Source organism: Lampris incognitus, chromosome 5 (genome assembly GCF_029633865.1).
Source record: "Lampris incognitus isolate fLamInc1 chromosome 5, fLamInc1.hap2, whole genome shotgun sequence".
In the NCBI taxonomy this organism is placed as follows: Eukaryota; Metazoa; Chordata; class Actinopteri; order Lampriformes; family Lampridae; genus Lampris; species Lampris incognitus.
The window spans coordinates 49,721,222-49,739,960 of NC_079215.1; the positions used below are offsets into that span (position 1 = coordinate 49,721,222).

The window sequence follows — 18,739 nt, forward strand, 5'->3', positions numbered from 1 at the left end:
CGAGACTGCCACTGACCTCGCACACTCGTTCATCACGAGCATAAAAGAAAAGCGCACAGAGGACTCTTGGAGAGCCATATGGAGCAAGGCAGAGGCCCTGTGCGCAATGGTCGGTGTCTCCGTACAACCCCCACAAGAGAAGAGACAATCCCAACAGCCTCGCCATCTACAGGACTTTATAGTTGAAGCTCCAATTCAAACAGAACATCCATCCATGTCCTCTCCGGATGAAATCCGAACGCCCTCATTCTACCCTGTCATTGACCGACTTGTGAATGAAATGACCCGACGCTTTTCCACAGAAGCAGGTCTAGTTATCATGGGAACGTCAGCCCTCAACCCCAAGCATGTCACATTCCTTCAAAAGGAGAGCCTTGTGCCCATGGCACATCACTATGGAATCAGAGAGGACAATCTGCTGGTCGAGGTGCACCAAGTGCGCCGGCTCTTGGAAAGAAAAAAAAGAACAGGGCGAGACAGTTGGCAGCACACCTGAATTCCTGTCCATGCTTAAACCTTACAAAGACTCCTTCGTGGACATCTATAAACTTTTACGCTTATCTGTCACACTGCCAGTAACCTCCGCGTCATGTGAGCGCAGTTTTTCCTGCATGCGGCGTGTAAAAACCTACCTGAGAAACAGAATGGCAAACCCTCGACTCAGCAACCTTGCCTGCCTGTCCATACATGCAGAGAGAACCAAGGCCCCGCGCGCTTCAGCCTATCAGCTCCCTCACGCCTCTGGGCGCACGTGCTTCCGATGACCTCACGGTCTCACTTCTGACACCAATGTAGCGAATTCGGAGGGGCATCCCGGCCAGACCGTCACAGCTGGGACGCGAACTCGGATTTCCCGCACCGCGGGCGACAACGTTAACCAGCCGATTAAATGGTCCGACCCGTTAGCCAAGGGCTACCGAGCCTATTCGTCCGTGATCGTTACATTGCCCCTTTCCTTCGGGATTCACGTCTACGCAAATCGCCACAGCCAGGACGCGAACCTGGGGCTCCTGCTCTGCCAGCAACAACGTTAACCACTCGACTAAAGGGTCCGACCCGTTAGCCAAGGGCTAACATGTCTACTTATTCGTGTACGTTACAGTATTGTTTGCGTAGCCTATCTGACAGGGCGCGGGGGGGGGGTGCGTGCCCTGGGACCCCCTGGTGGGTTAATCCGGCCATGTGAATAGATAAGAGGTAAGGGGTTCACAACATCCCACTTAAGCTCTGAGGGTGTGAGAGGGTTTTTTTTGGGAGGGAACAATTGCTGCAGTTAAATGCAGCTCGAAATACAAAAACACTTGCATAAATCCAAATCCAAATTCAATAACTACGGCAGCGGCAGCTTCTATGAATGAACATAAACAATATTACACACCACTCTTCGTATTCACAAATGAAAAGACAATGAGAAAATATAAAAATAAAAAAATCTCTATTACACGGTTGTATTAGCATCACCCTACTGTTGCATTAGCATAAGCCTATTGTCTTGAAGTCTACAACTGCGAAATCAATTAGCCAACTCTTGTTCTTATGCACAAACATACATATGCAACTCAAAGTTGTACAAATCAAAGTCCTACCGTTTGATTCCCATTTGTAAACGGTTTTAACAAACCTCAAAGGCTGAAAGATCTTATGGCGGACACAAAACCCTCGCCATCATCTGGTCCGCAATTGTTCGCATTTTCTGCTATGCATGGTAAAAAAAAAACGTGTTCACTTCCTGCCAGCGTGATACTGTCACACCCCATTCTTAAAGCGACAGTAGCATAAATGTCACTTGAATCGTGGTTTCCGCGTTTTTATTTAAATGGATTTAAATGAATTTATTTACATTCTACACTAATAGTTCTTTACCACCGGGTTACATTTATATTTAACATTGGAGACGATGGCACTTCCGCATCTAATCCCCCTCATGATCTCAGTTCACCAAACATGGCAGTGAGGTGGATGAAGATTTGGATATCCAGTGGCTTAAGGGAACAGTAATCAAATTCTCAGTTGTTTGAGTACAATAATTTACATGCGTGCTCACAGTGCTCAAAGAAACATTGGGCCTGCTGCTTAGACTACATGAACTATTCAACCCAAGACTATTTCTTATGGTTGTAGGGGAATCTACTCTATCTGCTGCCACATGTATTGTTTTTCTATATCCAGGGGCTGGCCCTGTGTATGAAATACCCTGCCCCTCCCCCTGTGGCAGATGTTAGCAGTTGGTCCGGAGTTGCTGAAGAGCTCCAGAAGTTCCTAGAAGTCAGGAAACATCCCCCCCTCCTCCTCCCCAGTTTGGAAGAAACGCTTCTAACTTAAACACTGGCCCCAGTGTCAAAATACTGGGGGAAGCCACACACGCACACACACGCGCGCGCGCACGCGCGCACGCGCGCACACACACACACACACACACACACACACACACACACACACACACACACACACACACACTTCTCTTCCATACCGTTTCCCAAAGGGAGACTGTACATTCAGCATATTTCTGTGCCAGCACCCTTACACAAAATAAACACACCTTTCAGGCATATGTTAAGTGTTTTAATGTCAGCTCAGTTCCGAGAAATCTAACTCTTTGACCTTACTGAGATCTCAATCTAGGTTGAAATTAAAACTGTATTTTTAAATGCTGGAAGCACATTATAAATTCATGTTGTGCTAAACTTCTGTCTAATTGCCTGGGGAGAAATCACATTTGTGTAATCATACTTGAATGTCGACTTTTGTCGTTCAGAAATGCGAATGACAACAACAAAACAATGCACGCAAGGCCGGTAAATTTAAACTGAAATGTAGCAGAAGAATAGCAAACGTGCCATCACGTGTTACTTTCCAGTACCCTCAATATCTTCTGCCAAGGACTGCAATGCAAATCAATTGTTTTAGGGGACAGGGCGTCAAACCCCGAGTTGAGTTTTATACAAGTTTGTTTCGGTCAGTATTACAAATCACTAACCCCAGTACCAACCATGTTACGTTTCAGAAACAAAAAAGAAACAACAAAATATTACACAACGTGTCATGCGGTTTAAGAATTGCCGACTGTATGTTGAGTTGCTGACGGTAAGACATTATGGGGGGACAATAGCCGTAGTCCATATTTATTTGGGAAAAACGCTTTATAAGGCACGTTTATTCAAGCTGTAGCACAGCGGTCACCAACTGGAGGACTCCGGTCCAAATCCAGACCGTGAGATGCTTCCATCCGGACCGCGAAGCCTTTGACACAATGGGAAAAAAAGAAAAAAGATTGGCTTTTTTGTGTCATTACAGAGACTTTTTAAACAGGCACAACGAGGCCAGCTCAGTAGAGACGTCTGGGTCCTCGGACTACGGGTTGCTACGGTAGGTTGCTACGTACACTGTTCAGGTAGAGAAGCGCTTAGACCGAGGCATACAGGCACATTAACCTTTAATGACTCAAAAAAAACAAAAACAAAAAAACGATGGCATCAAAAAATGAGAAAAGCTGGCAATGAAAAGCTAGTCTTCAGAGATGACTGGATAGAAAAGCACGCATTTATTCTTCCTGCTACGAGTTCTACGAGGCCTGTTTGCCTCATTTGCGCCGAGTCTGTTGCGGTTGTCAAAAGTGGAAACGTTAAAACGTCGTTAGGACGCTAGACTATGAGACTTACCCGCATCAGCCCGAGTTAAGGACGCGGGAAATGAATGAGCTCTAAGTCCTGTATGAGCGATCTACACGGGTCCTCTCTCATTCGCCGAGAAGACAAGAGATTTAAACATAAACCTCCTTTTACATATGGGCAAATAGTGAAGGAGTGCACGGATGCCGTGTTCAGCCTAAAAGAGCGCTTTATTTAGTTTTCCTTCGAGGATGTTACATTTTTATGGACTGAAAGGAAAGCATGTACCATGGAAATTTAGAGATGAAATGTTTATTGCACTTTTTCCCCTCCATTCATCATGTTTGGACAACACAGGCACTGTATTTTTGCCTGTTTGAGTCTGTAAACTACTAATAAGACACGTTAGCCCCCTAGCTAACGGATCAGACCTTTTAGCCGAGCGGTTAGTGATGTCGCCTTGTGGTGCAATACACCCGTCTCGAATCCCGCACCGGGCAAGAAAATAACCGGTTACATTGGTGGCAGCGGTGGGATCCGGAAGTGTGCAGATCCTCAGAAGTCTCTTCGGAGCGCGGGAAGAACAAGCGCGAGGGCGCGCTTCCGGGGAGGGTGACGACTGTAAACTACTAATAACACACGTTAGCCCCTAGCTAACAGGTCTGACCCTTTAGCCGAGTGGTTAGAGACGACGCCTTGTGGTGCAGTATACCTCGTATCGTATCCCGCACCGGGCAAGAAAATAACCGGTTACAAGTCTATGAAGGATTTTGTATCTTTACCAAAGCGACCAGGAGCACAGCAGAGATCAACGTTCAAAATCCGATACATTTTGTAAAGTATTAGTTATGTCATGCCGAAAACATCATGCTGCAAAACTGAGAACATTTTATACAGTGTTCAGTAAAAATGTTAACTAAGCTGATTTCTTTCGTCTGGATAAAGGCATGAGCTCATATTTGTATGTATCTAATTGCTCGGACTTCTGCAGGGGAGGAGGGCTGAATGCCCCTGCTCTAGTGTAATAACGGGGCCTCCTTTCACGGCGTTCAGACTTGTGGTTTTGCGTGTCACCTAGTGGATAGGTAGAGACACCACAACCTAAAAGATTTAACAGCTTTTCGTCACTTTGGAGCTGTAATTCTGTTACAAGTCCAGCTTGACATGAGCACCCTGGGAGTACTTTATAAGATCCCTTGTAAAAGTAAAGTGGCGATGTGTGTCACTGCGTTACAGCATTTCTTTTTTGGCAGTACAAGAGGCCATACTGTTTCATTGCTTACGTCCCTCATTGTGGTTTGACTGTTAGACGAGAACATAAACAACATTTTAAATCCTCTGTAGATCATAAACACCCGCAGTCCTACAAACACAGACGGGTGCTTTGGATAAAACAGGGCTCAAATTCTAGCTGCCAGCTAACCATGACTGCTGTAGGCCTATGTATGTCTGTCCAAATCCATCCAAAGTGAACGAATAACAAATTAAAACCCAAATGAAAACGTAAATTTCACTGTATTTTATTGTTGCCTTTTGAGTTTCAGTGACATTGGCACGCCACGGACAGATCCAAAAAAACTTAGTGGAGAAAGTACTAACGCTTTGGTTGTATGTTGTCAATTCTAGTTCACTGTTGACTGTCCTCATGAAGAACGTACAGTAGGTTAGCCTGAAGCGCTATACACACATGCATAAACATTATAAATTAACAAAATTACCCTATACACTTTTATCAAACACCATCCAGCCATAGGGCATGCACAAACACAGGAGAGCAACTGTCCCTCTGGTCCTTTGTCTTGAAATCAAAGACATACAAAAAAAAAAAACTCCAAGGTAATTGAACAGTCTACCATTTTGTAATTCTTAAACCACTACACAACGCTAAAAGTTACAGTAATCAATAATGAATTACAACCTTCGGAATATTCGTGTTGATTTTTTTTTTGCGTACAACTGACAATTAAAAGTGCTAATGTTGGATGACTACGCAGGAAGGAGGTGGAGTAGGTCAACTTGAACAGTATGCTTGAGTGAATTGATTTCAACACCATTAACACCCAGTCAAATAAGTGCAGTTAGTTGCTAAAGGGTTTCTGACAAGCCTGAAAACCAACCTCAGTCACTGCATGCTACATTTCCACCTCGAACATCGAGCTGTCAGCGAAACATTTGACCAACACACCTAAGTAATCAAGGTGGCTCCATGGGGGCTGGCCATTAGACCGTACCACTGCAACATATTGGTAATGTTAAACAATACAATGTTTGTTTACATCCATTAGAAAAGTAAGGTAAGGTAAGTAACCCTCTTATTACACCGACATTAAGTATCAAGGTAGCTTTACGTCCATTCCAATAACTTTAGGAAACATGAAACGTTATGGCAACCTATAATAAAATACATGCTAAAGAGAAAATAAATACCTTTGAAAAATCACCGGATGAGCTGTGAGATAAGAGGCAATAAATCCAGTTATACTCCATGTGTTTTGCCAACAGACTTTGGGATAATTTAGTTTTAAATATCCAAAACGTGAAAGATCTGTATTGTTGTTTTTTTTTTTTACCTCTTTCTTCTTCATATGTCACCAGAACATATTAGATTTGATGACTTTAACTGTGTAACGGATATTGCGATACCTCAGCGATTCCTATGGGGGCCATATGAATGGCTCCAGATTGGTGCATCTCCAGCTGGTGGGCATTTGTTCTTCCACCAGAGACACTTGAGCAGTGCAGATGTTCACCCAGGAAAAACAAAAACAAAAAAACAACTCCTATGTGTCATGTGTATAGCATCTGACTGAGGATGCATGGAGTTGACTGCGTGGCATGTTCTCATGTCTGGATTTTTGAGAAAGTGGGCAACCCCTTCATAGCCCTTTACACCTTGCTTTTCCTCTTAGGCCTCCTCATCGGTGGCACTGGGGGAACGCTCCTGAAGAAGAGGAAACCAAATGATGTTGAGATTAACAGAGGCCATTCCAAGGGGAATATTTGAAGAGCTAAACGTATCCAATGGAGCTTTTCTTGTTAACAATTCAGTTTTGTTTACTATCATAGTTTCTCACCAAACACATTGTGTGTATCCTTGAGGTCGGAAAACATGCTGAATGCATTTCCTCCCTCATAAGGCATTTATAAAACCTTTTTGTTTTGAAAGCTGCATTGTTTACATCAGCTTGCGACCTTCTTCCTCTCTTTTTCTTGCCAGTTATGCACATTATCGCCGCCAGCAGTCGAATTGTCTCACTGACATTTACAGTTTCTTTTGTTGTCCTTTTCTTTTTCTCGGTCCTAGATTACAGTCAGGCTTACGTTTCTTTGCTTTTGTTGCAGTTACTTAGCTTGCTCTAGTCGACATGTTGTTGTCTTCTTCCTCTTCTTCTCTTTCTTCCTCTTCTTTGGGATTTATGTTCACAGAAATGTGTGATACATCACCCCGTGCTCATGGTGTGCAGGTGCAATCTTGTTTGCATGCTGGAAGAACATGTGATTCAAACAATACGGGGACCCGCTTTTTAACTGTGCTCTACAGCACCACAAGTGGTCAAAAACTCCATTGGATACCTTTAAGTTTTGAGTTTATTCTATTTACAGATGCAAGGATCCATAAAGCCCCTACGCTTGTGTCATGCACACACACACACACACACACACACACACACAAACACACACAAACACATGCATGCACACACATCATGCCTCACCTCCTCCTGCTCCTCCTCAGTGTCATCATCGCTGACAACAGGTTTGGCCCTGGTGCGTCCTGTGCGCCTGCTGCGTCCCTTCCCTCTTTCTGCACCCTTCTCTCTCCTTCCCAGGCGGATCTTCACCTTCACAGAGCGGGCTGGAGAGAACACACACACATACACACAAAAATTGGAATAACATCAAAATGGACCTGATTTTTACTTTTTGTACTCCAATGACTAATGATATTGGGTAAACAACAAACAAAGCTTTACCCATTACCGACATACTATGGCTATCGAGCACCAACTTTATGGGCAGCGTACACGAACAACAGGTGTTCAAGTCATTTCATGCAAGTATGGCCATTAAATATGTGACTAAAACTATACATTCATGGAAACATAACAACTCAACCAGAATTGGCACATACTTTCTGAGAACTAACTGCAGCTACACTTGAAAAGAAATCACAACTAAGTTTAGTATAGCGATCTATTCCGTTGCCTACCAACACGGGGATTGCCGGTTCGAATCCCCGTGTTACCTCCGGCTTGGTCGGGCATCCCCACAGACACAATCTGTCTGCAGGTAGGAAGCCGGATGTGGGTATGTGTCCTGGTCACTGCATTAGTGCCTCCTCTGATCGATCGGGGTGCCTGTTCGAGGGGGAACTGGAAGGAATACTGTGATCCTCCCACACACTATGTCCATCTGTGCATCATGTTCTTCATAAATTTTATGTCCATTATAATTCTGTTATCCTCTTTCAATGTTGTATTATGTAAATTGCGTGAACACAACATCCATTGCACACTGTCCGTCTTCGGAGAGAGATCCCTCCTCTGTTGCTCTCCCTGAGGTTTCTTCCTATTTTTTCTCCCTTTTAAAGGTTTTTTTTAGGGAGTTGTTCCTTATCCGATGAGAGGGTCTAAGGACAGGATGTTGTGTTGCTGTTAAGCCCATTGAGGCAAATTTGTAATTTGTGATATTGGGCTATACAAATAAAATTGATTTTGATTTGATTTGATGTCCCCCTGGTGAAACTCCTCACTGTCAGGTGAAAAGAAGCGGCTGGCGACTCCACATGTATTGGAGGAAGGCATGTGGTAGTCTGCAGCCCTCCCCGGATCGGCAGAGAGGGTGGAGCAGTGATCAGGAAAGCTCAGAAGAGTGGGGTAATTGGCCGAATACAATTGGGGAGATAAAGGGGGGGGGGGGGAAATCCCAACTAAAAAATAAAACAGAAAACACTGCTATGATAAATAATAATAAAAAGTAAAGTTAATTGTAAATCTGTGGAAATGTGACCCGTTAAATTTCTAAAAATCCTGTCCTCTGTTTACTTTTCTCAATTCCTCCCCTTCTCCGTTTCACTCCTTTTTCAAATATTCTTCTCATTGGAGAGACTCACATTCAGACTCCGAGCCTTCCTCCTGCTCCTCTTCCTCCTCCTCGCTCTCCTCGCCCTCACTCTCCTCCTCCTTCTCAACCTTCTGCCTCAGACTGGTGAACACTGATTGCAGCACAATGGAGTCCTCATAAATCTGCTCACAGAAAAGCAACGGGGTCAAATAAAGCAGATAGCATATGTGTGAGCTTCATAAACAAAGGCAGAAGTGTTGTGTATCACTGCATCATCTTTGATTACCAACATTTCAAGAATTTGACGGTTTATTCAGACATGTGTTTGGTCTATATGTATATATGTTTGTGTGTTTCAGAGTCCAACCATGTAAGCATGGATAAGCAGGAAAGGCAGCAATGGAGAGAAAAGGTATGGGTCTGCATCTATGAGTTAACATGAAAGAAAGTTAATGAGATAGAAACAGAGAGAGTGCAAAACAGTGAAAGGGGAGAATTAAAAAGAGGGAGAGTGGGAGACAAAAAAAATAATGTCATGTAAAAATGTAGGGTTAATGTAGTCTTCTGAGACTGTTACTGTGATTTGGGCTGTAGGAACAAACTTGACTTGTATATGCAGGAAAGAGAATAATAATAAACTTTATTTATATCAAACATTTTTTTTTTAATTTATTTCTGATTTTTCCCTTTTTTCTCCCAATTTAGTGGCCAATTGATCCCTATTTTAATTCAAACACCCACCCTCGTATTGCATGCGTTCGCCAACTGCATCTCTCCGGCCGGCAGTCTCGAAGGAAAGCGCCTCCCCACTTTCGTGACAAGGCGAATCCAAGCCGAACCACTGTTTTTCCGACACACACAGAGACGCATTCACATGACGAACACAAGCCGACTCCGCCCCCCTCCCGAAGACAGCGTTGCCAATGATTGCTGCTTCATCGAGTCCGGCCATAGTCGGATCTGACGAGACCGGGGCGCGAACCCCAGTCCCCAGTGGGCAACTGCATATATCACACATTTTTGAATAACATTATAAGGTGCCTTACACAACAGGATAAAATAATGCGCATAGTCAAGATGAAACAACAAAATATGATAAAAATATAGGACATAATGCCAGAGCCGCTCCACAGGACAAGGCAGGATAAAGTCACAAGAGCATAATTAAAATGAAGAGAATTAGAGCCAATAAAACAAGGATTATGATAAAAACAATTAAAATAAGGTGATAAAGGGTCCGCGGTGGTGTAGCGGTCTAAGCATCGGCTTTGTGTCGATGCAGTTGCCCACTTGGGACCGGGGTTCGCACCCCGGTCTCGTCAGATCCGACTACGGCCGGACTCAATGAAGCAGCAATAATTGGCAACGCTGTCTTCGGGAGGGGGGTGGAGTCGGCTTGTGTTCGTCACATGAGTGCGTCTCTGAGTGTGTTGGAAAAGGCAGTGGTTCAGCCTGGATTCACCTTGTCACGGAAGTGGCAAGGCGTCTCCTTCAAGACTGCCGGCCGCAGAGATGTAGTTGGCGAACGCATGTACGAAGGTGGGTGTTTGAATTAAAATAGGGGGATCAATTGGCCACTAAATTGGGAGAAAAAAGAGAAAAATCAGACATAAATTTAAAAAAAAAAACAAGGTGATAATAGAAAAATATAAAATATAAAGAATTAAAAATGTAAAATTGTAAAAGTATACGATATACATAAACAATAAAAAGAATACATATAAGAAGAATAAATATAGAAAGAATAAATAAATTAATTAATTAAAATAAATAAAAATTGGGCAACAATGGATTTACTATTAAAAAAGCCGTCCTGTAAAAAGTAAGGCAGTGAGTTTGCTAGCCTAATTTCCTCAGGTAGGGAGTTCCACAGCTGTGGGGCTCTTACAGATAATACCTGGTTGGGCGCCCAGGTGGTGTGGCGGTGTATTCCGTTAACTACCAACACGGGGATCAGTGGTTTGAATTCCTGTGTTACCTCCGCTTGGTCGAGTGTCCCTACATACACAATTGGCCGTGTCTGCGGGTGGGGAGCCGAATGTGTGTATGTGTCCTGGTCACTGCACTAGCACCTCCTCTGGTCGGTCAAGGTGCCTGTTCAGGGGGAGGGGGAATTGGGGGGGAACAGCGTGATCCTACCATGCACTACATCCCCCTGCCGAATCTCCTTACTGTCAGGTGAAAAGAAGTGGCTGGCGATGCCACTTGTATCGGAGGAGGCATATGGTAGTCTGCAGACCTCCCCAGATCAGCGGACAGGGTGGCGCAGTGACCGGCATGGTTTGGAAGAGTGGGGTAATTGGCCGGATACAATTGTGGAGAAAAAGGGGGGAAATATCAAAAAGAAAAATGCTGGTCACCTTTAGTAATGAGGTTGGATGAGGGAACGATTAAAAAGGACCTGCCTGAGGAGCACAGGCAGCAACCAGGCCCATGGGGTGTGAGTAAATCAGTGATATATGTAGGAGTGAGGCCATGTAGTGCTTTAAAAGTAATTAGTAAAAGTTTAAAATCAATCCTATACCTAACAGGTTGCCAGTGAAGCATTGCAAGAATGGGAGTGATATGTTCACGTCTCTTGGAATTTGTTAACAGTCTGGAAGCTGAGTTTTGGATGAGCTGGAGGCAGGAGATGGACTTTTGACTGAGCCCTGAGTAAAGGAGTTACAATAATCCAGACATGATGAGATTGATGCATGGATGACTTTTTCAAGGTCTGTTTGAGATAGAAAATGTTTTACTTTTGTGATATTCCTAATTTGGAGAAAGCAAGTCTGTAAGACTGTACTACCTTGGTGATGTGTGTGTCAAAACGGAGCTTGGAGTCAAAAAAGACACCTAAATTGCAGGCAGAGTGCTTAACATTGAAGGACAGGTCCCCTAGACTAATTTCCAGGTCACCAGTTAGGTTAGGGGGGCTGAATAAAAGGACCTCAGATTTGGACGCATTGAGCCAGAGGAAGTTTTGTGACATCCAGCACTTAATATCAGAGAAAAAAGCCATAACATGAGAAAGATCGTGTTTGTCATTACCAGTAAGTGGGCCATAAAGCTGGGTGTCATCCATATAACAATGAAAATTAATATTATGATGATGAATGATCTGACCCAGGGGGAGCATGTAAATGGAAAATAATAATGGACCAAGAATTGACCCCTGGGGGACACCACATGAGAGGGAGGCTGGGGATGAAGAGAAGTCTCCCATTATAACAGAGTAAGATCTATCAGATAGGTAGGATTGGAAGCAGGCAAGAGCAGTATCCTTAATGCCAGTATAGTTTTCCAGGTGATTTAAAAGGATGTCATGGTCGACCGTATCAAAAGCGGATCTCAGATCAAGCAGAATTAAAATTGAGCCAGCACCAGAGTCAACAGTGAACAATAAGTCGTGGGTAACTGTGCTGTCAGTATTAGTTAATGTGTACCATCTCTTTAAGTCTTCTGTTCACTGATGATGTCACCAGCACCACAGTGACAATACAGGAAGCGCAGTAGTCAACAGAAAACCAGATAAAGCCTCGAAACGTTTTGTTCACGATATCACTATTCTCTACATACATTTCATGCTTTTGGATGCACTGTCAGTATGTTAGTATTCTTAACATAAGTCTAAGTCACATTTGTTATTCATATTAGTTTGGCTTGATATAAATATGTCATATATTATTGTATGAGTTCATATTACATGTGCTGTTATCAGCGAATGCTAACGCTAGCGAATTAATTGGATGTGATAATCTGTTGTCAGCAGTTTAGCCAAAGTACTCACCTTAGTTGGTCAATAATAAGGTGTATGCTAGAAATTGCATAGCAGTAACACACTTGAAACTCATATATCATTTCATAGTCATTTTTATTGATGTATTGAACTTTGTATGTTTGTTGCGTTGTGTCTCTTGTAGTTTTACCCTACTTCCAGTCAACCATTAAACGGAGTGGAACTAAGCACCCTCTTCAGCGTGGTGATTGGAGGGGGAGTTGTCTATCTGCCAGCTTATGCAGGGCGTATAGGGGTGGCAGAATAGTAACTTTAATGAGAGCTGTTTCTGTGTTGTGGTGGGTATGGAATCCTGATTGAAATTGCTCGAAAATACTACAACTTTTCATGTGTGTGATTAGTTGAAGAGCAACAGACTTTTCTAAGATTTTAGTAGCTTAAAAAAAAAGGTAGATTTGAAATTGGTCTAAAATTTCTTAATTAAGAGGGTCGAGAGTAGGCCTCTTCAGGAGAGGTCAGACTACTGCATGTTTAAAACTCAATGGGAACAAATCGGTAGACAGTGAGCAGTTGATAATGGAGAATTTGTGGGCCAACAGTGTGAAATACCTCTGTCAGAAATCTAGTGTTCAAGTGGGAGATTAACTCTTCTAAGTCTTATCACTGTGTTTAAAGTGAGTCAGACTGACAGAGGGTTCAATGCAAGCCGGGAGATTGCTCATCACTGGTGTAATGTGGAGTCTAATATCATCTATTTTCTTAATAAATTGGTGGAGAAACTGCTCATATTTTTCAGTGGATGCAGCCAAAGATTTGCTGGGGGGGGGGGGGGTTACCACTGAATTTATAGCCTGAAATAAAACCCTGGGGTTGTAATAGCTACCAGCAATTAAATTAGAAAAGTAGGAATGCCTTGCTTCCTTAACTGCATTCTGATAAACCAGCATCAAACTTTTCAGTCTATCAATTCATGCTTTGAGTGTCTGGACACTGCCTGGCATCCTCCTCATCATATTCTTCATATATTTTATAATTCTGTTATCTTCTTTCAATGTTGTATTCTGTAAATTGTGTACACACACAACATCCATTGCACGTTGTCCGTGCAATGGATCCCTCCTCTGTTGCTCTCCCTAAGGTTTCTTCTTTTTTTAGGGAGTTGTTCCTTATCTGATGCAAGGGTCTAAGGAAAGGAAGTTGTGTTGCTGTAAAGCCCATTGAGGCAAATTTTTAATGTGTGATATTGGGCTATACAAATAAAATTGACGTGACTTGACTTGAGTTTGTCCTTCTTCCATTTTCTCTCAACTTTCCAGCACTGCCTCCTTAAATCCCTTGTGTGGTCATTAAGCCAGGGGAGGGTGTCATGTTTGACACATTTAACTTTGATAGGGGCAATGACATCAAGGATCATCCGACAGGTATTACTAGAATTATCCAATAAATCATTTACTGTGAGATCCTTCTGTTTAAGGGTATTACTAGCCGGAGCCGATAAAAACTTTTCTAAAACTACTACCTGACTTGGAATTAAGATGGCTTCTGAGCAGGGAGTGAGAGTGGGGTGTGAAAAATCACAGCTTTGTGATCAGAGACATTAAAATCTTGCAGCTCAATATTATTAAGAGAAACGTTATAAGACAACACCAGATCTAGAGTATGCCCCTTATAAAATGGATCCTTAACAGATTGTTCAAGATTAAAAGACTCAAAGAGGTCAATACAATCAGTTTTAAAGCAAGATGTGGAAGGGCAGCAAACACATATATTAAAATCACCAAGGATAAGAACTCTGTCATAGTTGACCATAATAAAAGAAAGAAGTTCAGAAAATTCTTGAATAAAACTAGTGTTAGTCATAGGTGGTCTATAGATTAAAATACAGAGTATCGGATGGTGGCTATTGAATAGAAAACCCAGAGATTCGAAAGAAGAAAAAGTATTAAGAGAGACAGGGGAGCATTTGTAATTATTATTAAAAATGACAACTACCCCACCTCCACGGCCAGAAAGCCTTAGTTGGTTAAAATTGGGGGGGGCATGCCTCAGTTAGTGGGATAGATTATCCAAGGCTTAACCAAGACTTAGTAATGAATAAAAATGAAAAGAAAATCAATATTATTGGTCATGATAAAAAGAAGAAAAGGGTATTTTTCTCTGCACTTGTACGATATGAACATATAGCAGGTCTCACCAGGGATCCCTCCAGGTTGAAGGTCTGAGCATTTTGGAAAAGCAGCATGACATCTTTCTCCAGGTCAGCTAAACTACGATACCTGTGACTACGGATCCTCTCCTATGGCACAGAGAAGAAAGAAAAAATAGACTGGCAGAAAGCCTTCAGGTCTACCATCTATTATTTGTATATCTACATCTGGTCTTTATATCTATATCTAACATGTACCATGCACAAGACTAGGAGGGAGTGATGTCTGAATGTTTGCATGGGTCTGTACTTTGGATGTGTACCTTGGTCGGCCAACAATACACATTCTTTAGTGTTTGCATCTTTTTTTGCTGTAATCTTATGTGTGAACTGGTTTCCCCTATGTCCTACACTGAAGTGTCATCTTACAGGGTCTTAATTGAGCTTATCCTACCTTGATTTTCCTGAAGTCAACCGGCTTACGGATCAGCTCATAGTACTCTGGCAATTCTTTGCGAGATGGCAGCTGGATGAATACCTCGCTCAGCTGGCGCCCACTGGTGCTGAAGATTGGGACATTATCAACAGAGACAGAAAGAAATATTTACTTTAAAATCTATTTGTTCTACTTCTATTGTGTGAGCCTCTATTAATTTTTTCGAATGTTATGGTCTGACAACTGATACTTGGCAATAATGAAGGCCTGGGAGATGAATATGTTTGTGTGACGTGTTGATGTATACAGAAAATGTCACCAACAATAAAGTCCCAAAAGTGCACCGCTGTCTCATAAGACATCCTTGGGTCGGCACCACTACCTGTCTTTGTACTTGATGACAGCATCCACTATCTTCTTCATCTTCTTGGTGAGGGTGGGGGGGTTGGGGGTCAGTTTCTCCGCAGGGGGCCGTCCCCTCTTCCTCTGTCGTTTCCCGTCATCATCCTTGTCCCCTCGACTGCGCCCACCCCCCGAGGAGGAGGACGGACCCGGGAGGTCCAAGTCTCGGTCCCGCTTCCTCTTTCGAGTCGTCTTCTTGTGACGCACCTCCTCTTCAATCTCTTCCAACGTGCCCTCCTCTATTGCCTGCAGAGGGAATAGGTGGAGGGATAGAGAGCGGCTGGTTACAGTAGGACACAATTCTTAAATTTTCCTCTTTATCTCAGAACGCTCAAATAACATAATTTCATCATCTTATTTTTGGTTATCTTTCAAATCAAACAGCCATTACACCGCCCTCACAACACCTTGAGCCACTGCTTCTCCGTCAGTGAGTCGCTGTAGTCCACCTCCTTGCGCTGGCGGGAACCTCGCCCAAACATCTTCTCTTCTTCCTCCTCGCAGGTCAACCGCTCCACCTCAGCGTCATCCTTCATGATCCAGGTGGGCAACTCATCTTCCTCCATCAGACGAGGCTTTCGCCGCGGGTTACGGGCATCCTCACGCCGCCGATCCAAGTCCATGCGCTATGGGATTGGGGGCAGGCAGCGAAGGGAAGATATATAAAAATATGAAACAAAGAAAAATAACAAGAAGAAGATAGAAGAAGGTTTTGTATTGAACTGAACTAGGAATTTGACATAGTGAGGCTAGAAACATGTATAGGAAACAGGTGGGTGAACCTTGTAGGGATAAAACTGAATCATTCATTTTAGTGGACCGTGTACAGCTGGCACATTATAATTTAGATCCTGCCTCTCCGATATGATCAGAACGAGGCCTCGCAAAGCCAGCCCACGAAGTTCACCTTGCTCAATGTGGTCGGGCAAGGTTCAATAGTGATTTGTTTGTGCCAAGGAGCATCATCTTTGGACGTAGACCGAAATCATTTTGTAGACTTAAACATGACAAAGATTTTACTATGCAACCTTGCTCACTACAGTGAAAAGCAGCAGAATCAAAATCATGATGTGTAATTTTGTCATTACCCTGGAATAAACCTGAGGACAAGTCCTTGGCTCAACTAAATTCAGACCAAAACCTGTGTTTCCAGAGGCTTTGTCTTGTTTGTTTTTTTTTGGATTTCTCCCCCTTTTTTTCCCTCCTCAATTGTACCTGGCCAATTACCCCACTCTTCCGAGCCATTCCAGGCTCTGCTCCACCCCTTCTGCCGAGCCGGGGAGGGCTGCAGACTACCACACGCCTCCTCTGATACATGTGGTGCCGCCAGCCGCTTCTTTTCACCTGACAGTGAGGAGTTTCGCCAGGGGGACGTAGCATGTGGGAGGATCACGCTATTCTCCCCAAGTCTCGCCCCCGAACAGGCACCTCGACCGACCAGAGGAGGCGCTAGTGCAGTGACCAGGACACACCCACATCCGGCTTCCCACCCGTAGACAAGGCCAATTGTGTCTGTAGGGACACCCAACCAAGCCGGAGGAAACATGGAGATTCGAACCGGGATCCCTGTGTTGGTAGGCAATGGAATAGATTGTTACGCCACCATGATGACCCCGAGGCTTTGTCTTTTTGAGTAAACCGACTGACTGCCTGAATCACAGTGTCATGCTGGTTGTGTTTTCATCTGAAGCTTCTTTCCAAAACCATAAATGATAAGAGTCCACAAGAATCTGCAGTTCATTAGCTCATCTTTATACCTGGCATTAACATGGTGATCAGATTTCACTTTAACGGGTGTTAACCACATAAAAGCACATGTGTCTATGCACCACACAGTGTCATTTGCCTTAACCAGCATTTCTGATTAGCTTGTACTAAGGAAGTACAGAAATGGGTTAAATTAAATTACCATTTCTTTCACGTCTTGTAACAGAGTTTCTCAAGTAATTCCTCAGTTCTTTAGATTGACATATATCCCCGTATATTGTTTGGACAGGGGTGGCATTGCAAATTGAGATAACTGTTACATCCTGCCTAGTAGAGGAAGGCTTTCTTTAAAAATGTCCAATATTGCCCGAGGAAGCAACTCATGCAGTTATAAGCAGCGCAACGTGGATCTCAATGTGGATATTGAGGATGCATATTACTGCCAGGCGTAAATTTCATCATGCTAAATCGTATCTAGACACATTCCACATACAAGACACACATCAATGACAGTCCCACACAGACCATAAAATGGTCAAACTCCTCTTCACTCCTGGCAATCATCTGATTGACAGTCTCATCATCTGGCACCTCATCCTCCTCCTGAAAACAGTAAACAAACACATTGTTAACATCAGAATACACACTGACACCCATCCCTAACATGCAGCCATGATGTGACAGACAAACACAGAGCAATGTGAAAAATTAGTGAATATAATTTTCTCGTGTGCTGTCCTCATTGGTTGCATGCAAGAAAAAACATACAGTGAAACCCCCCCCCCTTTCCTCCCCAATTGTATTCGGCCAATTATCCCACTCTTCAGAGCTGCCTCGGTCGCTGGTCCACCCCCTCTGCCAATCTGGGGAGGGCTGCACACTACCACATGCCTCCCCCGATACATGTGGAGTCACCAGCCGCTTCTTTTCACCTGACAGTGAGGAGTTTTGCCAGGGGGATGTAGCATGTGGGAGGATCACGCTATTCCCCCCAGTTCCCGAACAGGCATCCCGACCGACCAGAGGAGCCGCTGCTGCAGGGACCAGGATACATACCCACATCTGGCTTCCCCCCCGCAGACACGGCCAATTGTGTCTGTAGGGAAGCACGACCAAGCCGGAGGCAACACGGGGATTCGAACTGGCGATCCCCGTGTCGGCAGGCAATGGAATAGGCCGCTACACTACCCGCACACCCTAGTGAAATGTTGTTTAGCTCCGTCTCATCACTTGCACTATCTCTGTTTAAACAAAATGTTGTTTGTGTACACCTGCCTCCACAACACTGACATTGGCCTACCAAAATGTGTGCTCACTGCCTTCTCCTTTACCTTTTCCAACAATGCTTAGTGAATTTAGTTAGAACTGAGACAGTCCGGGGCACCCCGCTGGCTCACCTGGTAGAGTGCATAAGGCTGAGTCCTTACCACAGTGGCTTGGGTTTGAATCCGGCTCTGGCCCTTTACTGCATGTCATCCCCCCTCTCTCTCTGCCTTTCCTGTCTCTCTCTACTATTGCTATCAAATAAAGGTGGAAAATGGCAAAAAAAAATATCCAAAAAAAAAGAAGAAGAAATGAAACAGTCCCATTGTACAGGTATCGAACTGTAAAAGCAATAGGCAGTGGGGCATGAAACATTTACAAGGTTGAAAACTGTC

At 43.7% G+C, this 18,739-nt stretch overlaps 1 protein-coding gene across 1 annotated transcript in view; it reads right to left on the bottom strand.

Annotated features, from left to right (window-relative positions):
- Positions 1-5,112: 5,112 nt before the first annotated feature.
- LOC130113441 (transcription activator BRG1) overlaps positions 5,113-18,739 on the bottom strand; it is a 39,438-nt gene continuing 25,811 nt past the window's right edge. Inside the window, exons 28-35 of the mRNA XM_056281043.1 lie at positions 17,607-17,684; positions 15,782-16,000; positions 15,355-15,620; positions 14,991-15,099; positions 14,585-14,686; positions 8,719-8,851; positions 7,322-7,461; positions 5,113-6,549 (exon numbers count right to left, since the gene is read on the bottom strand). Coding sequence (XP_056137018.1) covers positions 6,514-6,549; positions 7,322-7,461; positions 8,719-8,851; positions 14,585-14,686; positions 14,991-15,099; positions 15,355-15,620; positions 15,782-16,000; positions 17,607-17,684 — 1,083 coding nt within the window. The 3' untranslated portion in view covers positions 5,113-6,513. The remainder of the gene's footprint in view (positions 6,550-7,321; positions 7,462-8,718; positions 8,852-14,584; positions 14,687-14,990; positions 15,100-15,354; positions 15,621-15,781; positions 16,001-17,606; positions 17,685-18,739) is intronic.